This window comes from Lottia gigantea (assembly GCF_000327385.1).
Source record: "Lottia gigantea unplaced genomic scaffold LOTGIsca_60, whole genome shotgun sequence".
NCBI lineage: Eukaryota > Metazoa > Mollusca > Gastropoda > Lottiidae > Lottia > Lottia gigantea.
The window spans coordinates 1,357,200-1,383,850 of NW_008710050.1; the positions used below are offsets into that span (position 1 = coordinate 1,357,200).

The window sequence follows — 26,651 nt, forward strand, 5'->3', positions numbered from 1 at the left end:
TGTACAAGAATAAAGTTCTGTTCTGTACTTTGGGTTTTATTGTGCACAAAGTTGTCATAATCTTGTTATAATCTTGTTTAACTTTCAGCTGTCTCCTGTTCTATACGATGTGTAAATGGTATCACATTAGGAACTGGAAGCAACTGTAATTGCCAATGTAGTCGCGGATATACAGGTGTCAGATGTGATATTGAAGGTAAGTAAACCATCTTCTTGTGAATAAGGGCCGTATGCAGCGCTCTTACCTTGACTAAAGTTGAACTTCGGCTAAAGTCTAATTTTACAAAGTTAGGATTAAGGCTTTCATTTTCTACATTTGATAGTCAAATTTAAGCACGACTTTCGTAAAGATCGACTCGTGCTTACCTAAAGTTCGACTTAAGTCTAACTTTAGTCAAAGTTCAGGTAAAGTACGAGCGCTGCATATGGCCCTAAGGATTACTGACTGTACTGATAATCAATGAAAAAACGAAAACAAACTTTACAATAAACCCATATATGACTATACACTTTGGATCAAGTCTAAATTTGTGCGATTATTTTAATAGCAGATAATCCTAATCAGGGAAAGGTAATCCTAATCAGGGGCAGACAATCCTAGTCAAGTGCCTATCCAGATTAGGGGCATATAATCGTAATCAGGGACACATTATAGTAATCATAGGGAAATCAATTTGATCCTAGTAATAGAACTTGTTCACGTCTCGCTTTCGAAACATTGAACGCGCATCTAAAGGTATCAATAATTAGATTTATCAATTCCAAATATTATAAATTTGGAGTTAGTGGGATTGGAGACAGGCTTAAATACGTCAAGTTGACGATTTTACTGTAATGATTCATTTCAGAGAGAATCTGTGAGGTTTGTGAAAATGGTGGAAATTTAATGAACACGAATAGCCAAGGTGACTGTAGATGTTCCTGTCCACCAGGTTTCAGCGGCAGTCGATGCGAACAGAGTAGGTTCAACTTGAGTGGTTTATTCCAATTGTGTGTGTCCTAGAAATATCTTTTGAAAATTAGAAGTTGAAAATGTCTAGTAGCAGTAGTGGTTTTTGGAATTTGATATTTCTCTTATTTAAAAAAAGAAAAAAAATCATTGAAGAACTAACGATTCAAAACTCAAAACGAGACCAAAAATCTTAAACAACATATTGGCGAAATATTGGTAGCAGCAAATGAACTTTTTATGAAGAAGAATATTAATTATGAATGAAGTATTTTTGTACATTTGATCATAGTATTTTATTGTTATTAACTACATGGTACAGAAAAACAGAACATTAATTCATTTCATTTAAATTGCAGATCTATGCGATAGTATGTATGGTAGCTGTCAAGGAACAGTAACACCCGTAGTCGGAGGTTGTAGATGTAACTGTAATCCAGGATTCACCGGACAATACTGTCGAGGTAATTTATTGAACATGAGTTAAGGTCCTATGCGGATAAATGGCGGTGCCAGCCTTCCGAGACAGGGGGGTACACATAGGGGGCAGACCGACTCGATGGGGGGACAACTGCCGAGGCTGAATCTCTGTGGACACGTCAAATTCACAAGCGTCTGAAAGGATTCCATTAAGAAAATATAAAAAAAAATTGATTGGTGAATTCTGACATATATTTTGGGGCAAAAAGGTATAAAAATCATTCTTCTAAATTTGTTTAAAAAACAGTGGTGTGCAATAAGGGGTAACTCTACTGGCGCCATCACTGGTGCAGAAACTATATACTTAGTCCGTCATGCAGTACCTGTATTCCCACCTTGTAATACAGGTGTTTTCAACCTTTTCCTTCTATAACCACTTACAGGATTCTTGATCCATTTCATTATACCCCAACGTTCAGTAATTGTGATTTTCTCTTAGGTTTCTTTCGCAATCCTTTTCATGTCGGAGAATATAGCTGAATAAAACAAGTTAAATTATTATTGCCCAAAAGTATAATGTTATTATAGATGACAAAGCGCCGCATTACCCCCGAAAGATTTCAAAATTGCTCTTGTTCATACAACGCTTCGAACACCTTTTCTTCATCTCTTCATTCATTTAATCCGCGAATAGACGAGTTACGGTGCTCTATGCGGCACACGGTGCGGTATAACCGATACAGAAGACAATATAAGAAATGAATACACTAGGTGCGAGCACGATTCGTTTCTATTATTTTCTACCGTATTGATAATCCCGCACCGTACATCGTACCGGACATCGGACATCGTACCGGACACCGAACACCGTCTATTCCCACCTTTAGTCTGATCTTATCCCAGATTTGTAAGTTATATGATTTTGACTTATATCCCTTGTAATTTATTACAGATGTGCTCTGTGGATCTGAATATTGTGCTGCTTCTAATCGAGGTTTGCCAACCTTTGATTTAGTTGCCGGACGGTGTGGTTGTACTTGTGTTGCAGGATATACTGGTCCAAAGTGCGAATTGACAGGTAAGTGTTCCTTTTGGTTATTCCAAGATTTGTTAAAGTTTTTGATATTTCATATTTTGATCCAACATTGATAAATTAAAAAAACGAAGACAGACTAAAGAGAGAGACTGCGACGGAGAATGGTTTACGTCCGAGGAGGGGGTGGGGCGAGATATCTCTAACCTAGTTATGAGATTTTTGCCCGAAAAACATGCTTTCGGGGCCGCTCTGCCACCACCCTTTGGCTCCGCCACTGCAGAGAGAGTTTATCTAAAAGGATAGCATAATAAATTCTCAAGGATTTGAAATTTTTCTAAAGTTTACATGTCTTACAAAGGTTTCCATTTGTTTCCTGTGGATTGCATTGTTTACCGTTTACTTCTAGATTGTACGTATAACAATCCGTGTATGAATGGTGGTAGTGCAAGGCGAGCTGGCTCGTCATGTTACTGTAGTTGCCAAGCTGGCTGGACAGGAAGTACATGTGAAACTCGAGGTAAAGAACAGGGGCCTAATTCTCCAGAACTTAACTTCTGATTTTAAGAAATACAGTAATCTGATTGGATAAAAAAACAAAATTTAAAATCAATTTTAGTCATTGACCAATCATATTTAAGGTTTTCATGAATAAACTTTGAAAAGTATAAAATCATCTTCACAGTGACAAGCTATTACAAGATACGTCGAATACCACGGCGTTCTTTTCAGAGAGTCCACACAGCTGTTTTTGCATGTCATAACGTCATTCGGCCTATCCAAAATGGAAGAGCGAACATGATGGAAAATCATCCAGTCGCTATGCAAGTTAATAAACTCTTGATACTTGAACATACATGTTCCAGTTTCTTTCCACGTTTACCGTGTTTCATTTCACTGTGATGTTTCTATTTATAGAGGTAATTTGCCAGCCTTGTCTGAATGGTGGTTTTTTAAGCTCGCCTAGTAGATGTTTATGTACCTGTAGAGATGGTTACAGTGGACCACAGTGTGAAACCGGTAAGTGTGGTGATAATATTCTTCTGATTTACAGTTATACCAAGGGTGGGGCTTGTGAACATGTTGGGAGCAATGAGCTAGCAAAGTCCGAACTTTGAAACGTCGACACTTTCAAAGTGTCTTTTTTCTAATTTTACATTTGAAATCCACACAAATCCCCCTGTGCCTCATTTAAACTTGGATTGCACTACGATCTGGGACTCAATTTGTGTTAAATTAGTGGAACCTGTACTTTGAAGACTTGACATTGTAAAAATGTGTTTAACAGTGGCGTATCAACGAGGGAGGGAGAGGGATGGCCCTTGCTCGGCCCTCAATTAATGTTTCCCAGAAACGCCACTGGTGTTTAACCATGTGATTTTGGTATTTTGTATAGATGAATGTAGAAACATACAATCCACCTGTCGAAATGGACAGATACAAAGATTACGAGGAGGTTGTTTATGTCGATGTAATTCTGGTTTGACTGGACCATCTTGTGATAGTAAGCATGTTATTACTTATTTCTGTGATATATAACCACAGAGAAAATAGGATGTTTTGACTTTAGATTTCCAAGAAATGGAATTTTACGTCTGACTTCTTAATGGAATTAATTATTAACCTAGAAATACTCCATTTAATATCTATATCTGTTAATTGTTAATTGGTCGTTATTTTACAACCCGTGTGTAAACTTACTTATTAATGTTCCATCGATATATCCATTATATTTTAAATGGAACATATTCTTTAGGTTGTGCCGTTAATAACTGTCAAAATGGTGGACAACCCTATGTTCTAAATGGAGCATGTACTTGTCGATGTTTCGGTAACTGGGCTGGTGATTTGTGCAGCAGGTCAACGAGTAAGTTTTGTTTGTTCTCTGTCGGTCATCGTTGGCTCTCAATGGATTACGAGTCAGTATAAGGCTGAAATTCATTTCCTAAATTTAATTGATCGAGGATATAACCCTTATTATCAAAATTTTATCTGATTGGATAATATTACTAAGATTAAAATCCGTTTGAGTGATTAACCAATCATATAACCCGAGCTCTTCAATCAGTTTTGAATGAAAACATTGTTAAAACACCGGGGCATGCTGTATATAATGAATATCAACAATCACAACTTCAACTAACGGACAGTACATAATGTCAAGCTATTACGAACTTCGTCTTATTCCTTGACTACAACAGTCACCTTTCTTGTGTATAGAAGTTTGTAAATAAAGCGATTTGATTGGATTGTACGCTAGCACATATAGCCAATCAGAGGCCTCGACAGAAAATCTGTGAATACAAAGCCATAAGAGCTCCGATTGGCTGTATTGGCTGGCGTACAATCCAATCAAACCGCCGCTTTCAATGATACAAGAAGAGTCTATGAATAAGTATGAGGTTCTTAATAGCTTAACATTATGAAGTGTCATCAGGCTCGCCACTTTCCGCAATGTTGTGATGTTCGCTTGTATCATTGATAATCTGACATTATTTAATCTAATATTTGTCAATTTTAGACCCATGTCTTAATGTCAATTGTAATGGAGGCACGCCGATAGTCAGAGGTGACGTGTGTTCCTGTCAATGTCCAGGTGGCTTTACTGGTGAAGCATGCAATGGTAAGTGACCCAAATATATATTTATTCAGAATGTCAGGTAGAGTTACATAGTATCTGAGCACAAGTTTACTGTGGGAAAATACAAAACAAAAGTAGTGATGATTCGAACCACAAAATGCAACTCAAAATCAAAAACAAAATAAAGCCGAAACACTGGAAGCAGATAATGGATACATGACACAAGTATTTCCAAACTATTTCTCATTCAACACAAATATCTTAGCTAAATACGCAACAGTTTCTTTTGTTTTTGCTGATGATTGCACAAACTGCAAACGCCAGTGGCTTGAAACGAAAAGATGTAGCCTTATATCCTAATAATTATTTTTTATATTTTTGTTTAGTTCCACTGTGTAAAAATTTCGAGACTTGTAACTCACAAGGTATAGCATATTTCAACACCACGACCCAGGCCTGCGCCTGTAACTGTAACTCAGATTTCCTACCACCATTCTGTTCTCAAAGAGGTATGTAGACACCCATAGGCATAGACGTAGGAAATATAATTTAAGGGCAGTGGTTCCCAACCCTTTTCACTCTCACACCCCTGGGGCAATAATTTTAACCCCTCACACCCCAAAACATTGGACATTCATAACATTGCGAATTTTTAGTTTTTCATTCAAGCTATTCGTGCGATTGCAATAAGACTCTCATGTGGAAAAGGCTGTTCTGTTTTCCCTATACACCAAAAGTTCAAATCTTGGAACGGTTGTCGACAAAGCGATATACATGTCATCCACCGCATCGTGTCTAATTCTAGCTTTAGTTTAGATGACCATGTGTCGAGAATCATGGCTTCTCTCATCCAGCCCCTCTTTGGCTAATTAGAGCATCCTCGCCATAGACAGGTATAGTCTGGGCGTCACTGAATGCCGAGAATGCCTACTCTCAGATGTATGTCGTTATGATCATTATATTACGTTTTTTGTATCGTTGTAGATTGCTCTGTATTAAACTGTGGTGCTGGCCGAGGTGTACCGGTCAACGGTCGATGTCAATGTCAATGTCCAGCTGGATTCACAGGCGACAGATGTTCTACACCAAGTAAGATAACAGTTACATTCGATAATCCTCGGCAGTTTCCGTACGGCTGAATTTGTCTCAGTTATGAATTGTAGATTGCGTTGCGTCTTCAAGGGCGAGACTCTGTTACTTCCATTCATTATCGTGATGTGTTGCAGATCGCTAGAGAAACTGTAGACCTTTTGTAACACTTATTCAGAGTTTCAAATGTCGTATCCCGTTGTCGTAGGAGAGTCGTGGGTGAGAGGGAGAAGTAGCCTCCCTGATATTAATTTTCTTTCGGATAGCAGGCGGGAATATAGTGCTAGAATCCTCTTTTCCCGGGACATATTACATGAAGATAGAGCTATGATCAAGTCTCTCAAAGAAACGGATACGCTTATGAATTCTAAAATCTTACGATGAAAGTTTGTTGAAATGTAGGCTTCTGGTAGATATTATATCTTGAATTGTTGTGGAATTTCCATGTATATTCCCAGAAAGAAAAATCTTCCAAGAAATCTCTCGTGCACAAGACTCTCAAAATACATACTTAGCAATGTGGATTCTGTGATAGTTTTGAAGTACATTTGTAAAGGAGCAGCACGTGTTCTGCAGGATGGTAGAAATCTACAGAAATCAAAACAAAATGTGCTTGTACCTTTATATTGTTTTTAATCCCGTTTCACAAAATATATTTTCCACCGAGAGCAAAAATTATCTTGAAATCACCTCAAATACAGAATCTTTTTTTTTAAATTTCAATGGATAAACTAAACATTAATTAATGTTTTCTTACAGTTTGCTCACCCTGTCAAAATGGGGGATCTCAAGTTTCCACACAATCTTGCAGATGTCAATGTCGTAACGGATATACTGGACCTTTATGTCAGAACGGTAAGTGCTTTAGGGAAACCAGTCATTTGGGTACAAATAGTTTCACCACAAGTCATTTAGACTATTGGCGGGGTAAAAGGGGGGTGGGGGAGGGCTCTTCCCCTAAAAGCAAAATCCCCCCCCCCCCCCCCTTTGGACGTAAACCTGGCTCCACCACTGATTTAGACAAGATACTTTAGGCACACGCTAATTCATACACACTGATTTACGTATATCTTAAATTAGGAAGAGAACAAACATTGTCGGTGGCCCACCTAATTCCGAATTCTGCAGCCATCATTGTTTATATGCCCTATTTCTCTCCACCTTCCACCTGTTTGAGCTAATGAGGGCGGTGTATTAATCAGAGGATGTGGTTCAAACACGCTGCAATTGAGAGTAAACGAGATGACGAAATAACATTGAAACTCTTTTATTTATAGATCTATGTGCTCAATTGAGATGTGACCAAGGGACTAAAATACCAACAGCAACAGGTTGTAGATGCCAGTGTAATTCACCAGCTGTAACTGGTACCAACTGTGATCGTAAGTAGATTTTTGGGGCAGATTTCTCCCAAATAATAACGAGAAATCTATAACTGAAATTGGCCTCTTTTATTTGGGAATGAAATGAGTGGACGACAGTACTCTGTGATGTTTTAATTTAGGATGTCCAACTGTAATGGTTGGTTACTAATCAAAAAGTCAATTTGGACGAAAGCTGATAAATATTGTGTTCTATCATTTGGCAGAGAAAATATTTAGACAAATTCTTTTCCAATGATATTTCAGGATGTTCAAATGTATGTCAAAATGGAGGAATTGCTTCAACCCCGGCCAGCGGATGTCGCTGTTCTTGTACCAATGGATATACCGGAAGTAGTTGTACTATACCTCGTAAGTTCTTTATTTACATACATACAAATTGCGGACTGGAAAAATCTTTCCCAAATTATATTTTTTTAAATAAGGTTTTTTCATCGAATGACATTTGCATTAACTCAAGGCATTTTGGATCCACGGCGGTGAAAGACAGGCTCTGAAGGTTATGAGTGCAAATGTGGAATTTCGTTTCTCCGTGTGGAGGACAAACAGCATAAGCCCCCCCTAACAAAATCTACGTCTCTACATTATGCTTTGACCTAGACACCTAAAGAATCAATCTACGACTCTGCGACTATAATTGGGCCTCTGCGTTAAAATCTTGGCTGATTAGTTTTGTTTGTATGTATATGGGCGAAATGCAAGAAAGGCTTTTGCCCTAATTTCTTACCCAAATAATTGATTATTATTATTATTATTATTATTATTAATACTTACTATTATTATTATTACTATTATTATTACTATTATTATTATTATTATTATTAATACTTACTATTATTATTATTACTATTATTATTATTATTATTATTATTATTATTATTATTATTAATACTTACTATTATTATTATTACTATTATTATTATTATTATTATTATTATCCACTGTGTGTCATTGTCAATGTCCTAATTATTATGGTTGTAATTTAGGTATAACATTGTGGTTGCAGACAAAGCGTCCTTGTCGAAGATTTGTCATTGTGTATTTTTGTTTTACAGCGTCCTGTCTGAGCAGCTCGTACTGTAATAATCGCGGAACCTCACGATACCTTTCACGCATCAATGGATGTAGTTGTACCTGTAACCGAGGCTGGCAGGGAAGCACGTGTGACAGACGAGGTAAGTAGTGAGACAATTAAAGGGATTGTAAAGAGGTATTCTAAATATTTCAGATGTACCGCGGACACAAACAGCCCACATCCCATCGCACTAATAAATTCTGTCAATATCCCAACACATATAAAATAAATTAGAAAACCTCTTCAAAATTCGCTTTATTACTTTACTTTTGTAGGTGAATTGTACAAACGATAAAATATGTACTAGCACAACAATTTTATTAACCAAAAATCTCGCTTAAGCATGATAGAATCGCGAGCAATAATAGTATTTTGCTAAAAGTATTTGTAGTTGTAGCTCTTTCGGCTGACAATTTCGTGCAATTCAGTCTTATTTTGAAGCGTAAATTAAGCCTTCTAAATGCGCAAAATCTGAAATTCGTTGGCCCCATTGGCAGGTTGCTGAGGTACCTCTAGAAAGGAGATTCAAAGCGAGATGAAATACGAAGAAACCTAAGTATAATCCCAATTTAAAGAAATGAAGCAATTAAGTAAACATAGATAGAATTAAAACCATCTTAAAGTATTTTATCATGAAACTGGTTCTAAGAGTCTAACGTACCACCATATCAACGTACCAAATTGAGTATGTTCGTGTATTTTATTATAGATTGCAGTATATTGAACTGTGGAAGTGGAACAGCTCGTCTAATCAGAGACCAATGTGCGTGTTCTTGTCCTCCCGAATTTACTGGAACCAATTGTCAAATACCAAGTAAGTTATTGTCATTTACCTTTACCAGTTTACAGACCCCAATATTATCTATCAGTAATCAGGCACGTAGCTAGAAAAAAAAAATGCCCCCACCCTCCCTTGAAAAATTTAGATGACTTAAATGACTTGTTGAGTCACTATAGTTGAGCCCCACCCTCCCAACTTAAAAAAATGTTCGATTTTCTTAAAACTACTTGTCATTAACCTATTGTCCCATCCTTATGCTAGGTTTACACTATGTTCCCGGCTTACCAGTGATAATCCACATTGATTTAGGTTCTAACGGTCTTCATTACCCCAACTTAATTGCGCATAAAAAATACAATGTAAAACTCCTTATGTTTCGTTTACGTTTAGATCTTTTGCATTGGTTTAACTTTTTTTTTCAGCTTGTGTTAATACTCAATGTCTAAACAGTGGAACTCCTGCTCCAGGAAATGGTGGTACTTGCTATTGTAGATGTCCACCAACCCATTCTGGTACTAGGTGTGAAATTCCAGGTAAATTGACTCTTAATCATCATCATCATTATCGTCGTGACGTCGTCATCATCATAATCATCATCATCGATCGTCATCAAGCACCAATCGTCCTCGTCGTAGTCATCCACCATCATCATCATCATCATCAGCATCAGCAGCATCAGCGTCATCAGCAGCAGTAGCAATATCATCATCGTTCCATCATTATATCCACTCTTCTTATCAACATAAAAATGGTGGCTGTAAATTAAGTAGTAATCCGGGGGCCTTATTCTCGAAAACTTAACTAATAGTGGTTTTAGTTCTCTGGTTTGACAATCACTAAAATCTGTTTATCCAATCAGATTACTGTATTTCTTTAAAATTTTGATTTTATCTTTGTTAAGGCTTCGAGAATAAGTTCCTAGATATGTGGTCCTAATGTCGCGTTTCCTATTGTGATAAAATACACTGCAACATGCTCGATTTCTGTCAACGTTACTAAAGACACTTATTATTATGGAAGGATGTAAAGTTACTTACTAGGAGTATCTATCATTGCAAAACAATTTTTAGATTTGTAACCTTAAATTAATATATTTCAGTGTGTTCTCAATGTCTAAACGGTGGAACTAGAATCTCTGCCAATACTTGTGGCTGCCGATGTCCCGTTGGATTCACCGGAGAAAGATGTCAAAACGGTTAGTATTAAAATCACTACCTCGACTTAATAAGTCGAATTTTTAAAAATGTTCACTATTTCAACCTACCTTCCAAATCACACTTGAAGGTTAAGAGCAAGTTTTCATTGTGATTTGATGGATTTGTTGAAATAATTATAGCTTTTTTTTTATAAATTCGACATTTCAAGTCGAAATAGAGATTCTAAATGGCTGTCAACTACATTCGTGTGTTCATGAATACTATTTTGGACTAAGAACAAATTTCTATATAAAGATCCGCATCACAAACATCGGAAGTTACTCCAATATGAGGTCAATAATCAGAAACAGAGTGTGGTCAAATACATAAACTTCAGTAGGGACGCAGACTGAAATAGGTCAGTTGTCTGAAGAACACACTGAAGATCTGTTTTAATTTTTTTATTCTTATTTATAGATCTATGTAGCCAGGTGAGATGTGTCCAAGGAACCAGAATACCACAACTAGGTGGTTGTAGATGTCAGTGTAATTCACCAGATATTACTGGTACCAACTGTGATCGTAAGTAGATATTTTGCGGCAGATTTCCAACCTTTGTCACTCTCTATTTCTGTTATGGTCTTTTCCAATCACAATTCTAAATAGTTATTCACATATTTGCTTAATTTGCTAATACAACTTTTCATTATGAAATACTTCTTCATTTACGATTGATCGATTGATATACTACCTCATATGAAAAGTTTATTTGCTAAATATAGCCAACAGTTTTTGTTGGATTTCGCTTGTCGTTTTTTAAGTTAGTACTTGAGGTTTTGTTTGTCCTACATGTTTGCGTTATTCGCTTATACAGGTCATCACTGTCAATTGTTCATCATAGTACACTATCAAATTTGAATTCTGAAAAATGATATAGATAACCGCAATTGAGTTTCATTAGCTGGTGAAGCAAATATAAGACCACTATTATCGTGATTGTTGGTGATGTACTACGAACAGACATCTAAATTCTTTATAATTCAATTGTATTCATGGCTGTAAGGCTATGGATGCCTCACAAACGACAACCAAACTTTCGAACTGTCTATTCTAAATATTTTAAAATCATCTGACTGAAATTTTGATTTGATCCTTTCAGAATGTAGAAGTAGTTATTGCTCAAATGGTGGAATTCCTTCCCTTACCGCTAACGGATGTTCTTGTACTTGCACCAATGGTTACACCGGAAATAGATGTACTATCGAACGTGAGTACCGAACAGGGATTATTTGGTTATTTATGTGGTCCACCACACTTTCAAAAAGGGAAATAATTGCCGTTGGGCCCCCTTGATATTTCGCAGTCCTTACTCATCCTCTATACCTAATAATTCGAAGAAAGGTGTCTGCCTGCTGACGACCTTAACAACCGTAAGTTTTCAGAACGTAAAAGAAGATCTAACTTGCATTCAATAAAATAAAGTAAATCGTTATACTCAAATAGCCGTGTCATATAAACAATAAGAAACTAGGAAAACGCACAATTTGCAAGTCGGGTTGTTGACAGCTATTGTTGCTGTCGTGACAATTTTCACTATATAACATTAGCAAATGCCAGTATTCTACCAATGTGCCGTAAGATATAGCTCCTATTACTTTTTCCGTCTTCCTCAGCCCAATCAGGTGTAGAAGAGTAGGGTGTAAAACTTTTTAAACATTTTATTTAGTTATAACATTAACTCAATTGTACTTAGTTTTGTATTGTATGTTGTAGCACGATGTTTATTAGCATCCTACTGTAACAATCATGGTACATCACGATATGATTCTAGTAGAAGAGGGTGTATCTGTACCTGTAACGCAGGCTGGCAGGGAGACCAGTGTCAAACACCAGGTTCGTATTGCTTTGTGAGATTTTTAAAAAATCAAATGTTGGAAAGATAACTTTCTTTAGCATCTTGTTTGATTCATAAGATAAACCTTAAAAAAGACACATCCGTAGTTTACAAGGTTCACAAGGATTCTGTCTACCAGTTGGGTCTAAGAACATCCATATTTTACGAGGATCTTCACCAAAAAAGCAACAATGTTATACTGTTTGCTTGATAGGACATATTACTATTAACATCTATCTATTTCAGTCTGTTCTCAATGTCTAAACGGTGGAACTAGAATCTCTAACGACCGTTGTGGTTGTCAATGTCCTAATGGATTTACTGGGGAAAGATGTCAAAACGGTTAGTATAATAAATATTACATTTACAAAGATATAGACTGGTGCCTCCATTGTTTCAGAATAGAAATAGCTAGAATAGCTTACTAGTAGTTATATACGTAGACTGTAGTAGAGTATTTTGGGATTCGTAGGGTCATGAATACGATTTTGGACTAAGAACAAATCTCTATTTAAAGATCTGTGTAAGAACCATACCACAGACATCAGAAGTGAATTCAGAATGGGGTCATTGGGGAAGCCTGTTCATTTTATTTCAAATACATAAACTTCAGTAGGGACAGACCGACATAGGTCAGTTGTCTGAAGATCACCCATCATGAAACGTGTTTCGGGTTCTGTTTTAATATTTCTATTTATAGATCTATGTAGCCAGGTGAGATGTGTCCAAGGAACCAGAATACCACAACTAGGTGGTTGTAGATGTCAGTGTAATTCACCAGATATTACTGGTACCAACTGTGATCGTGAGTAGATATTTTGCGGCAGATTTCTAGACTTGTTCTTTCTTTTTTCCTTTTTTTTCTTTTCCTATCACACTTCTGATAGTAATTTAAATATTTGCTAAATTTGAAATTTGCCATTCTACAACACATCCCATGTCGTCGCCGTTAAGCGGTGTAAATAAGATTCTGAATGCAGTTTAAATTTGATTTCAATTCAGAATGTAGAAGAGATTATTGCTCTAATGGTGGAATTCCTTCCCTTACCGCTAACGGATGTTCTTGTACTTGTACCAATGGTTACACCGGAACTAGATGTACTCGCGAACGTGAGTCACAAATTTCATTCTCAGGGGGGCTCTCGATTAGTTACCAGTTTAGCCCATCTCCCCTTTCAAAGTTCTTATGATATTATTTAAGTTGTCTGAGTTGTCTGCGAGTTCCCCTTGACTATTCAGCTTGTGTTAAAACTCGTTGTCTAGATGGTTGAACTGCTGCTCCATTGAAATAAATCATCATCACCCGTCATTTCTTTTCAATTAGTTATAATTAGGGTATAATTCAAGGCAATATCCACATGGACTATCTGGTAATGTCCGAAAAAACAGAACTCAGATATCTGCCATATTCATTGCATTCTTTAATGTTGTACTCTTTGTCAAAAAGCGAAAATGTTTTACTCTTTACTTGTTAGTATATTATTATAAAGATCTATCTATTTCAGTCTGTTCTCAATGTCTAAACGGTGGAACTAGAATCTCTAACGACCGTTGTGGTTGTCAATGTCCTGCTGGATTCAGTGGAGATACATGCCAGAATAGTAAGTTGAAATTCAATGTAATTAACATCCTTGGAAATTTCCAAATATCACCCGATGCAAATCTGGATTCATATACAGAATGTTATCATTATCCCTTATTTATATTACAAATGACAATGTAACTTGCAGAAACTTTGTGTACAATAAGACTCATGAGTTGTATACCATATAAACTGATGATGACAATGTAAATTGTAGAAACGTTGTTTACTATAAAATTCGGGAATATTATGCCATTATAAACTGATGATGACAATGTAAAATGTTGAAACGTTGTGTACAATAATTAACATGAAATTGTGTTCCGTTATTTAGAATGTATAGAGTTAAACCTTACCACTTTAATCTATTTATAGATCTATGTAATCAAGTAAGATGTGTCCAAGGAACTAAAATACCAACAACAGGAGGTTGTAGATGTCAGTGCAATGCAAATATTATTGGCACCAACTGTGATCGTAAGTAGATATTTTAGACTGAAGGTTTTGAAAAATACCAGTTCTATGTGAAAATACCGGCTGTCTGAAAAGTCTTCTTTCTGTGAAAAAGGGTCCTATTAGGATGTCGTGCAAGAAAGGCTAGTTACGAACCTTGTACACGTGCATGTCTTCAATCAATATGAAATTGTACATGTATGATTAAAGGTATTGTAAAGAGGTTTTCTAGCCTTTTTATGTGTATCAGAGGCATCCCAATTCTTCGTCCAATGCCCGTGGTTCCCAAATAGAAGTCACATAATGTCCCCGACGTACATAAAAAGGTTGGAAAAGCTCTTTGAGTTTTTGTTGCTTAACAAATTACATCCCACCCTGTTTAATTGTAATGCTTGATAACTTTGCAGAATGTCGAAATGTGTGTCAAAATGGAGGACAGGTGGCCCTGACCGTTAACGGATGTACGTGTACTTGTGCCAATGGTTATACCGGAAGTAGATGTACTATACCACGTAAGTCGCGAGTTTTCACTATCCTTTTTTGTCTATTGATGTTACACAAACGTTACAATTAGGTTAAGTGAGTTTCCAGAAAGGAATTTCAAGTTGACCAATCTGGTTACGGATTGGTATACATTTTGTCTCATCTTTCTGTGGTTGTTGGTAACACATCTACTTCAAATTGACGATGGAGACCCAGGCTTGCGGTTTCCTAATCGGACAATAAATCAGACTTGAACGCTGTTGACTGCTGTCGTTAAATATTAGATGTTATTAGTTCAGTTACATATACAGTTGTCTCATAAAGGCAGTTTATATCTTAAAGTAGAGTACTACGTAGCCCCTTGTCAATTTGCCGATTACAGTCGAAACGAACCTGTAATGTAATCAGAGGCGGACTAGGGGTCGGATATCACTGCAGAAGTAGTACCAGCTGTGCGTTGAGGTAGGGACATTGTTAAGCAATTGGTTCGTTGCCCAAAACTGCTTAGTCTGCCCTGAATGCAACCCTTACTAATAAATATTATCTCTCCATGCCTTTTCAGCTTCCTGTGCCACCAGTTCTTTCTGTAATAACCGTGGTAATTCTCGATTTGAAGCTAGAGTTGGAGGTTGTACTTGTACCTGTAATAACGGATGGTCTGGAAGTCGATGTGAACGAAGAGGTAAATTATATCTTTATAGTAGGGGTCTCTTTTTTCCAAACGAATTTTACATGATATTATATTGTTGCTGAATAATACCCATGAGTCTTGGTATCTAATCTTAGGATACATGTGCTTCAGGGAGCTATGTTTAGCCAGTCCTTTCGTACATTCGAGGCTATGGGAATCCTCATAATTAATCAGTAAATGAAAATGTATAGAGGAACTAGTGTTTCAAGCTGTGCTCGAGAGAAAGTAGACCAGGGTTGAATGTGAAACTGAGGCAGAATGTGCTTCCCTCTATAGTTGTATACATCTTTTTGAAGGGATCATTACCTAATACGATCTAGTTAATCTGAGTATAGATATTGATTAATGTAGATATATCTATGTTTGTAATGCTGGCGTAAGAGCAGTACTGAACGCTATAACAAGTTTAGTAATGTTAATCTTAATCTTTGTATGTTGAACAGATTGTTCAGGGTATACCCAGTGTCAGAATGGGTCACCGGTAGTATTGGGTAACAACTGCGGGTGTAATTGTAATGCTGGATGGTCTGGAACTCGGTGTGAAACTAGAGGTAGGTCCATAGAGCTCTCAAATCGCACAATGTTGAACATAATGTTGAAAAGGATTCAAAGTAAACTGGATAACCTATGTATGGGAAGTGAGGACACATATAGTACCATTTCTAATTCTCATCTGACGTCTGAAGCTTCTGAAAAAACATCCTGTGGTCCTGTAATGATTCTTTACAATACCAGACAAACGTGCATATAAACACTACATACAAATACAGAGAGTAAAAGTTTCATTTGTGAACGTTGACATGACTGTAGCTCGTCTATCGACATGATAGTAACATTATTCCGTTATTAACTGAAAACGCACAGCTACACAAATTCAGAAACTATGATGATAAAATGATGTTTTCCTCCATTACACCACATCGCGATAGATAGTGCATCGTAACCCCTAACATTGTAATATTGTAATACTATCTTATAGTGGTCTTAGTATCGTGATACTTAGCGTATCGTAGCCCTGGTTCCATTATATGTATCTTATCGTGCCCTGTTTTCGTAATGTGTATCGTTGCATTACATGAAGGCTAGTTCTATAGTTATCATAGCGTTCTTTTCTCATTTTAAACCTGTTTTCAGATTGTTCAGGGTATACATTATGTCAGAATGGTTCACCAGCAGCTCAAGGTAACAACTGTGTGTGTAATTGTCGCAGTGGATGGACTGGAAGTAGATGCGAAACTAGAAGTAAGAGAATTGTTTATATGTACTATTTGATATAGTGATTATTATTGTATTATCTTTATACATGTCCAGAATACAAGACCAGATTTCACCGAATATTATCATTAATCATTAAGAACAATTACATAGTGAAATTCACAGTGATGGTGATTGTCAATATCGGAAAGTTAGTCTCTTTTCTAGAAATAGCTCTCCTGAGGAAGGGTGTGTATATCCGAAACGCACGGTTGCAGCACTACATGAGCTCCAGTTGATATTCACATTCCAATTGTATCCTTTAGTAAATACTGTGCACGTTAAAGATATCTCAACAGTTGGAAATAGATAAAGAGTGATCTAATGCCCCTTCCCTGGCACAAGTTCCGTACTGCACATTGCATGGCGTTGTATGTCTTCAGGTGCAGAAAAAAAGGACGTAAAACTTCATTTCATTTTATTCTTTTCTAATCGTAACCTAATTATTTCAGTATGTACGCCGTTGACCTACCCTTGTCAAAATGGAGGAACAACGACTTCTAACGGTCAATCATGCTCATGTTCATGTCCACTGGGATATTCAGGACTAACTTGTGCTACCAGTGAGTTTTCTTTTCTTAATAACGAAGAGTTGTACAAAAGTATATATTCTATCATTCAACCTACTAAGAAAGACATATACATTAATTGTGGTTCAAATTCCCACTAAAACCCACACAGAAATGTTTGATTTGCTATAGAACGAATATCGCCCTCGGTCCATAGTTATGATTTACTTCACATCCGGGAGAAGTGACAGGACCAGACTTAGTTGTGAACTGGGCTGTTAATACGAACGGAAACTGGAAAGTGAAATATATAGATATAATGCTTGTGTGGAAAATCGACAAATTGTTGCTCCTACATGGAGGGGGGTTGTTTTGCAAATTTTGTTGAAGCATGGCGTGAAAGATATGGTTAGAAGAGGACAGTTAGACATACATGGTAAACTTTAGATGTTTGATGTATATTATTAAATGATTTGAATTACTGTATTGTAGATATGTGTTCTGGACAATGTGGTAATAACGGACGAGGTCAACCTGCAGTTGGTGGAGGGTGTACATGTGTCTGTAATACTGGTTATACTGGAGATAAATGTACAGGTATGTATACTACTCATTACCAAAGGGAGTTTTCATCCAAGACCGTAGGGTAATGAAGGCAAAATGCCACTCTTTTGAAACGACGACCAAACTGTAGAAGCGTCTTGTTTTGCGTCTTATTTTAACTTTCATTGCGTTACGGCCTTGTTATCCAATATTATCTTCTCTAGATAAACGTTCATCTAGGATGGTATTCAGCGATGAGAGATTTTAATTACTGTATTAATGGGATGGGTATTGTTCAGCTGTTTTTGATCAGTTGCTGTAAGATTCATCCCAACCCTCTCACTTTCTCTTTTAACCGCAGATGGCGATCGGCCTTCTAATACTTATCTAACGAAGCAATCCAATACTCTCGGTAATACTCTAGGTGCAATAATAACTTAAGAACTATCGATTGGATTTATGGTTAGATACAAGATAACAACAATTACCTTATATTTTCAGTGTCTCTATGCGACGACTATTGTGGAGACAATGGTTTTGCCACAGCATCTTATGCTTCCGGTTGTAGTTGTAGATGTGTAGCAGGCTTCACCGGATCTCAGTGTCAATCACGTGGTATGTATCTATCTTACACCTGATATCAATCTGCAAATGAGTTTGATTGATGTGTTTTGTTTTTAGAAAGAGTAAGCCTATTACTACTGAAATGCAACCAGCGCTATTGACTGAATCGACTAGGGCTCCCCTCATTTTCCCTCCTGACTTATCAGGATAGCTGTAGGAAATGGGGATTAATTTTCCAATAATAGACTTAAGCCAATGAGCAATATGGATGTACTCACTGAACAGGCTGTAGGTTTCCCATTTCCTGGTTTATAATAGATATAATTCCTCATATAAATAGCTCGTTTGCTGATACCTATATATATTCACGAACTGTTATTTTGAATTCCGAGTTTCGTTTTGCGGTTCTGATCGTGAGTACGTGGGTTTATATATATTTATCCCAAGTCCTCCTCTATGATAGCTATATACTAATTGACTTGGTGTCTTGTTTCAGATTGTGCTACTATTGCTGGATGTCTAAATGGAGGTACTGGTTATGCTGGAACAGGTGGAGGATGTGTCTGTAGATGTACCAGTTCATGGCAAGGAACTTATTGTCAAGAAAGAGGTATGTTTTAAGGATATTTGAGGCCAGGAGCCCGTACAGTACAGTACAACCAGTCATTAACATTACAAACATTTACAATCATACAATTTACACAGACACAAAATTATAGCATAATTCAATACATCACAAAAACACGAAAATAGAAAACTTCTAAAATCAGTGTTTTAGTTTTCGGATGGTCAATATCTCAAATATATTTTAAACCACGACAAGATTACTGTATTTATGAAAAATTAAATAAATGATTTAATTATCAAATTAATTTTCAGTTTGTTCTCAATCGCTGGTACGATGTGAAAATGGTGGAACCCCCACATCTAATGGTGCTGCTTGCTCTTGTCAGTGTCCCCCGGGATATACAGGATCCAGGTGCCAAACAGGTAAGCATCTTATTAATTTTATGTCCAAATTTTCTGCACCTTAGTAAAGACGGGTATACACTGTACAACGAGGGAAATTTTGCCAGGACAGTGGCATTTGCCTTCTCTTTTTTAATTTCCAATTGTGGGGAGTCTTTAACGTTCACAGGGGCCTCGGTTTATTGTCCGATTCAAACGACTAGACGCTTTTTCCATGTCAGTTCTTCATTTTATTACAGAAATATGTCTTGGATACTGTGGTGCCAATGGAACCCCCGGATTTAACTCTGTTACTGGCTGTACATGTAGGTGTAACGCTGGATATACTGGACCAAAATGCGAGAGTAAGTTTCGGTTTTACACCCCTCACTATTACAATGAAGTCTTCAACACTTTCTCCCAATGATATTAATGTGTATGATTGTAAGAGTTCTGTACAATAAGAGATGTTTCGTTGCCTGTCAAATTCTTATCGATTTTATTTCGATGTTTGAAAGTTTGATGACTCATTAATCAAATTGTCTCTGTTGCAAATGAATACGAATAATCCAGTTATTGAAAATTTGATCCCGAGAACAAATATTTCTCATGGGGATCAGATCTCGGTCGTTTTAGAAGGTTGGGTCCCCGTGATATTTCAGTCGACCCACCTGCAAATGGTTGCAAATACTCCGAGAGATCATTTCCAAGATTCAGCTTGGAATCAGAATAAGAAAATATTTAAATCATTGTAAAATATATATGATTCTTTGTAATTTTTTTTACGTAATAATCCGCTCATTTCATTTCCTTGGCTCTCCTTTTTTGAAGTTACGTAGAGATAATCATATTACAAATCCTGTTTTTAGCTAACCAGTGTCTAGATTTTTGCGGTATTTATGGAAGACCGTCTTTACCTTTTAACGCTGGATGTGGTTGTATTTGTCAGACAGACTATACTGGCCCTAGGTGCGATGAACAAGGTAAGATCCGAAATCCATTTGATTAAAATGCATATATTAATTTTTCGTTACGCGTTATTACTCAGGTAGATTTGAAAGTGTCTCAACTAATAAGGGACTGGTTGAAATAAGTCCACGGGCCCCAACCACTAACGATGCCCCACCTCAGAAAAATACAAAGGTAAAAGAAATTGCACCAAATTATACAATAAAGTTAAACTAGCAACCAGTAATATATTACTGAGTGAATCAACTACAGACTGAAATCTTCAAGTCTTCCATAAACAGGCATTAAATTTACTTACTACAGAAGAGTCTCAGAATGCAAGACAAGCAAATGAAGAAAAATTCCCGGGGTAGTGGTCCCAGCCCACTCAAGTCCGCGGGCCCCTATTTATCTTTAGTGCACTGTGACTCAATTTGTCATCTATAATCTCACTAAATTGTTCTTCGTCTCAGGTTCTGGGTTATATAGTACGTGGTTTGAGAAGCGATTAGAAACAGATCTGAATCATGTTGTTACTCAGGAGTTTCACGCTTTGTGATCTTCAGACAACTGACCTTTCAATCTACAATTGATGTATAGAATACTATTTTAACAGTGAAAATATTGTATTATTGTATAATGTATTTATTTTACTATACACCAAGCTTATTCTTATATTATTTTGTAGCATGTACACAAGCTAGAATGGGGTGTGTTAACGGTAGAGCTCAGATCAGTGGTAGAGCGTGCACATGTGTTTGTAACGCTGGTTTCTCTGGACCACGGTGTGATCGGGGTAAGTATTGAGCCTCTCTTGGTGGTTTGAATTGATAAGGGCCAAAATGATGGAACGATGACATTAAAATGTACTGGTATATGAAAGCGTCATCACTGTAATACAGGACTAATCTTTCTATTATCTAGCTCTGTGTGATAACTATTGTTCCAATGGTGGTAGTCCGTTCCCAACAACCAGTGGTTGCAGTTGTTCCTGTCCGGCTGGATTCACTGGTGATAGATGCCAAGGTAGGTCCATCCACATCATGACAATTTCGACAATTCACGACAGTTTCAGTGTCAATTTGGAAATGAATTGAAGATTTCGTGTATTCTGGTATAGAGCCTTAACTTCCGGCTATTTATCACTGGTCTGTCACGTGGTTAGTCCCTATCTTTAGCGCCTTAAAGGGATGGTATTTTTATGTGTATTGGTGAAACCGATAGCATCAATTTGTTCAATTCCAATTTTCTGTCGGTCGTCTGTGATTCCTGCAATTCCACTAATACTAATTGTTTGATAACGTCATTATTCGCGAAGGCCTTATGTGATAAAAGCATATTTAGCGATTGCAGGAACTACAGATGTTTGATTGGAAATTGAAATTGAATTGAATTGTCACATGAAATATTGAGAACACCTCTTTACAATCCCTTTACTGGATAATTCTGTCACTTGCTTATGCATTTAATTACACTGTGACTAACAGTTTGAATATATATTTATACGAGATTGATGTCTTTATTTCAGATGCGTTATGCAGTACATATTGTGTGAATGGATCACCGACATCGTCTAATTACCCGAACTGTGAATGTAGATGTAATGCCAATTATATTGGTCCTAAATGTGATACTTTAGGTAATAATTTTGTCATTTTAGAGTAACTTTTACTTATTGAATTCCATTGGATGGGCGGCACCAGCCTCCATAGACTGGGGCTACAGATAGGAGAACACTGTCTAATAGGGTGGAATTCACAATGCGACAGCTCTGTGGCCTAAGCCTTTGGAGCGTTTGAAATGGTTCGTCCCAAGAAACATTTTGAAAAAATAATGGATTTGTTGTATTCCGGCACATTATAGAGTATTTTATGAATGTTTGTGTTTTTTTTTCTTCAGACCCCTGTCTATCTCTTACATGTAATAATGGTGGAACTAAGGTACCACAACGAGGATCCTGCGTCTGTCAATGTAGACCAGGTTACACTGGGCCTGATTGTAGAAGTAAGTAGCATTCCTTTTTAGGTCCTGGAGCTAAACCGTTTTGTGCATGGATTTTGGTAGACTTTAAACGTTAACCACCTTTTTCATAGACATCATATCATATTCATATTTTATACACTTTTGGAGCAAAACTCCCTTCAGGCCAGCCCACATTCTGTCACATGACAACAGGGACAGACAACTCTACATAACTAGACGGGAAGTAACTCTTCGAAAGGGGTGACGTATCCAGACCACAATATGAAAGTAAGTAAACTGGATTGTAATTAATTTCAAAATATTTCATGTTTTTATTTGTAGCCTCGATATGTTCAAGAAGCAATTGTAATAACCGAGGAGATTCTATTTACGATCCATTAAGCGGAAGTTGTGTATGTTTCTGTAACCAAGGATACACTGGTACACAATGTGAATTGCAAAGTAAGCAAGCCTATTACTTATTTGTTTTGTGAATAAAGACCTTCTCGATGCATAAATACTAAAAGGCACAAGAAACGCCACAGGGTCTATCATAATATATGTCTTGATTTTCAAATTCTTATATATTATTACGTAAAGACATTCGGACTGGATTTTGTGAAACTGTGTAAAAAGAAAACAGCATATTAAGGATTTGAATGAAGATCTCTAAATTTTTTCATGTATGATAATCGTTTTATTTATCTACATCCTATGTTTTCAATATACCATTGAAGGTCTATTTTATTGTCTACTTCCAGCATCTTGCCGTGACGATTGTATGAATGGAGGTGTTGCTCGAATGGCCGCTCCAGGTGTATGTGTCTGTGATTGCCAGGCAGGTTATACAGGAACCATATGTGAAAGTAAGTTACTTTAAGTTAGTTTCGCTTGGGGGTAAGGTGGTTTTCGTCTATATGGAACACGCTGAATCAGTATGCTGTATACTGGTTTTTAAACTCTGAATCCCTTTTTGTACAGTCCACATATCTATTTTATGCTTCTTTGATGCAGGTAATTATTATTGCTAAACTACCCGAAAAACAACCCTTAAATGAAAATTCTGGCCACGTATGCTGGAAACGATCTTAGCGCTAGGATGTCCTAGAATCAATGTTAGAAGATAAGAGCCAAGGGCATCCTAGTGCTAAGATCGTTTCGAGAATACGTGGCCAGATCAACTTCAATTGCCTTCCATGATTTAAGATATTTTTGCTGTAAATCGTGTTCAGTCGAATTTAAACAGCCAGCCTCCTGATTTATCATAGTTTATGCTATACAATCTAAACACTATGTTGACCATATAAAGACTGAATTCATGTATTTTTATGCTTCAGCTTTGATTGAAACCCAGACCTGTACCGGAAGTGAAAACAAGTGTCAGAATGGACAGCCTGCTATTAAGAACGCCTGTACTGGACAATGCCAATGTGTCTGTAACCAATTCTACGCTGGAGCTTATTGTGAAATCAAAATTGACAGTAAGTCTTCTATTGATATAATGGAAATTCAATCATCAAAACAATGATCGTGGTGCATGAAGAAGCTGGGAAGGGATCACTGAACACGGACCGAGGGTCAGGGAGTAGATGGGTCAGGAATCTCGCAACTCCGATAAAAAAATGTCCCTTCGAGTTCATTTGAAAGTATCTTATATCTTAAAGGCGATGAATACAGCATCAGTGATTTGCCAGTCGTATATCCATCAATTGATCCGATTCTCCCCGATGTCGTCAGCTGTTGGCAAATCGATACAAATCAAGTGGCTGTCGCCAGGTCGACCTGAGAGTTAGTTAACAGTTTCTGTGTAAGAAGTGGGATGGTATCAAATTGCCCATTTAACCACTTTACACACAGTGTGATCACTTCCTCTACTTAAAAAGTCGCCCTTCATCATTAACCTTGTCATATTTTCAGCAAATGTCTGTGATGAATGTCACTGGGAACACGGTGTAGGTTATACATACGCTAAGAACAGATGTGATATGTATGTAACTTGTCAGAGATTGAACACCGGATACAACACAATCGTCAGATACTGCGCCCCGGGCACTTTCTGGGACAATACAGATTTGACCTGCAAGGCTATTGGTGATGTACAAACCTGCCCGGAAGATCCTTGTAGAAATCTGCCACCCAATGAAAACTATTCCCATGGTACCCAATGCCAAGAGTACTACACCTGTGGTGCTAATGGAGTAACAGAGAGCACCAACTGTTGCGAAGATGGTTGGGGATTCGATGAGAGATCTAGAAGATGTGTACCCAATCCATTCTGTAAAGGAACATGTCGAAAGAGTTTTGATAACAGAGCTGCTAGTTGTTATAGAGTCGGTAAGTTTGATGTAGCTCATTATTGTTTCTATATTTAAGACATTCCTTTGGGTTTCTATTTTTGTTTCTATCCACAACAAGGTACCTTAAAGAAAGTTTTAAATTCCGTAGTATTTTTTTAATCCTCCCCATGGCTATGTCATAATGTTAAAAGCTCAGAGCAATCATGACACTCCACTTCCGGTAGCCATACCAATATAAGATGCATAAAGAATCCCCACATCCGGTAGTCTATGCTTTTGATAAATCCATCTTCCGGTACCCCATTCCACGTACAAATCCAAATTCCGGTTGGGGAAATAGTGGTGTTTGTACGGTAGGGGCGTCAGAGGAATCAGAACCCCCACTTCCAATAGACCATGCTATATAGAGGCCCCACTTCCGGTAGTTGATAAACATTATTATTGTTTTTGTTATACTTTCAGGTTGTGAATTCATGGCTAATGCTACAGACAACCATTACTTCTTCAGAAAACAGGGAGACAGACTGAGCCAACAGAAATGTGGTCCAGGAACTATATTCAATGAAACTGTCTGTACCTGTGATTATGATAGGACACCACCACCTCGAGGATCAGGTGGGGCCATTATTTAAGATTCAGAATTTAGAAATTTAGAAAAGCGCATATTGTATATTTAGGATTTATGAAGCATTCATTCCTTGTATTTTTATACCTTGTGAAGAGTATTATTTTGAAGTGAAAATTCAGCCCTCTATATGCTGGAAATTCATCTCAGCTCATTTGAAATCCGTTGGCATTTGCAGGGGCCCCGAGACCCCCGGCTTGGCCTCAGAGAGATACCTCTAATTTTGTCCCCTCCCCTCGTGCATTTTCTACACCCGCTCCTGTTCCAAACAACTGTAATCTATTCTAGGTTATCACAGCTCTTTCGTTATATATGTTTAATTTCGTGGTTATATTTGTCTACAGGTTGTAACCCAGACCGATTCCTACATTTTGATAACGGTGTATTCCAGCCTGAATTTAAATATGACAATGTAACGTTATCTACCCCTTCTACTTCGTTATCCGGTAGGTGGCGTTTATTATAAAAGTGATAGTATGTGCAAGCCTCAATATAACAGATCAGCGGAAAGGACCACTTTTTTTTATCCCTTGCCTAGTGTTCAGTTATTTTACATTAAAGGTGGAGTCTACTCTCATAAGGAATTATGGGATATCGAAACCTGAAGTAAAGCAATACGACAGCCTCTTTATATTTCGCTATGCCAGAATTCCTTATTTTATCAAGATATTATTTAATCACATGACACGTTTTATTGGTTTATAATGCTACCCTTGGAACAGGCCTTTGGTAACTTAGATCACTATGGACACTACAAATATCAGAAAACGAAATAAAATACGAAATTGTAATCTAAATTTGATAAGATTGCATAAAAGGAGAAGTCTGTGCTGGATTTTAATTACAAACTTAGCACATACTATTATTTTAAATCTATTCACTATTTGGTAAACCAGGTGATTTAATCGTTTCATATTCAATGGGGAGATAGTGCAAGCTTTGATATAACAAAATGTCTTCGTCTAAGTGGTGTTTATTTTATATATTCTCTTTTTCAATATGTAAATTTGATTTTCATGTTTTTCTTTAATTTTTAGATCTTGTGGGAGTTGAGGGTGGGGCTGGAATTTTCGACGGAAATGACCGAGTTTTGATCCAACGATTTGCCAACTCCGGATTCGCCTTTAAATATTTCCTGATCCAAACCAGAATAAAGCCTGGAAATATCGGAAGTGAAGTAGCAGTCATCTCCAATGGTGATTGTGGTGTACCCGAATCTGTCGCTATCACCATGACGTACCAATCTATTCGATTTACCTGCCAACCGGAAGAGTCTGGATATACAAATATCACTTCTAACTATAATATAGGGGCGGTAAGTGTGACTTATTTTTTCTTTTTGGATTTTTGAAGTAAATAATATTTTGTTTTCAAGTTAATTATTATTCTGTACAATGATGTATGATTTTGTTCAATGATGTATTATTCTGTACAATGATGTATTCTTCTGTA

General features: G+C 37.0%; 1 protein-coding gene across 1 annotated transcript; it reads left to right on the top strand.

Annotated features, from left to right (window-relative positions):
- Nucleotides 1-150: 150 nt before the first annotated feature.
- LOTGIDRAFT_220259 (hypothetical protein) lies at nt 151-24,215 on the top strand (the record flags this gene model as incomplete). The annotated part of the gene is made up of 18 exons (XM_009064149.1): nt 151-196; nt 2,812-2,922; nt 3,321-3,431; nt 7,701-7,805; nt 17,256-17,366; nt 17,805-17,909; nt 18,357-18,470; nt 19,299-19,409; nt 19,628-19,732; nt 20,237-20,350; nt 21,004-21,111; nt 21,240-21,341; nt 21,844-21,954; nt 22,215-22,319; nt 22,620-22,739; nt 23,039-23,143; nt 23,615-23,758; nt 24,195-24,215. Coding segments are annotated over exons 2-18 (1,779 nt in total), but the record flags the coding sequence as incomplete, so codon positions are not given.
- Between the last annotated feature and the right edge of the window lie 2,436 nt (nt 24,216-26,651).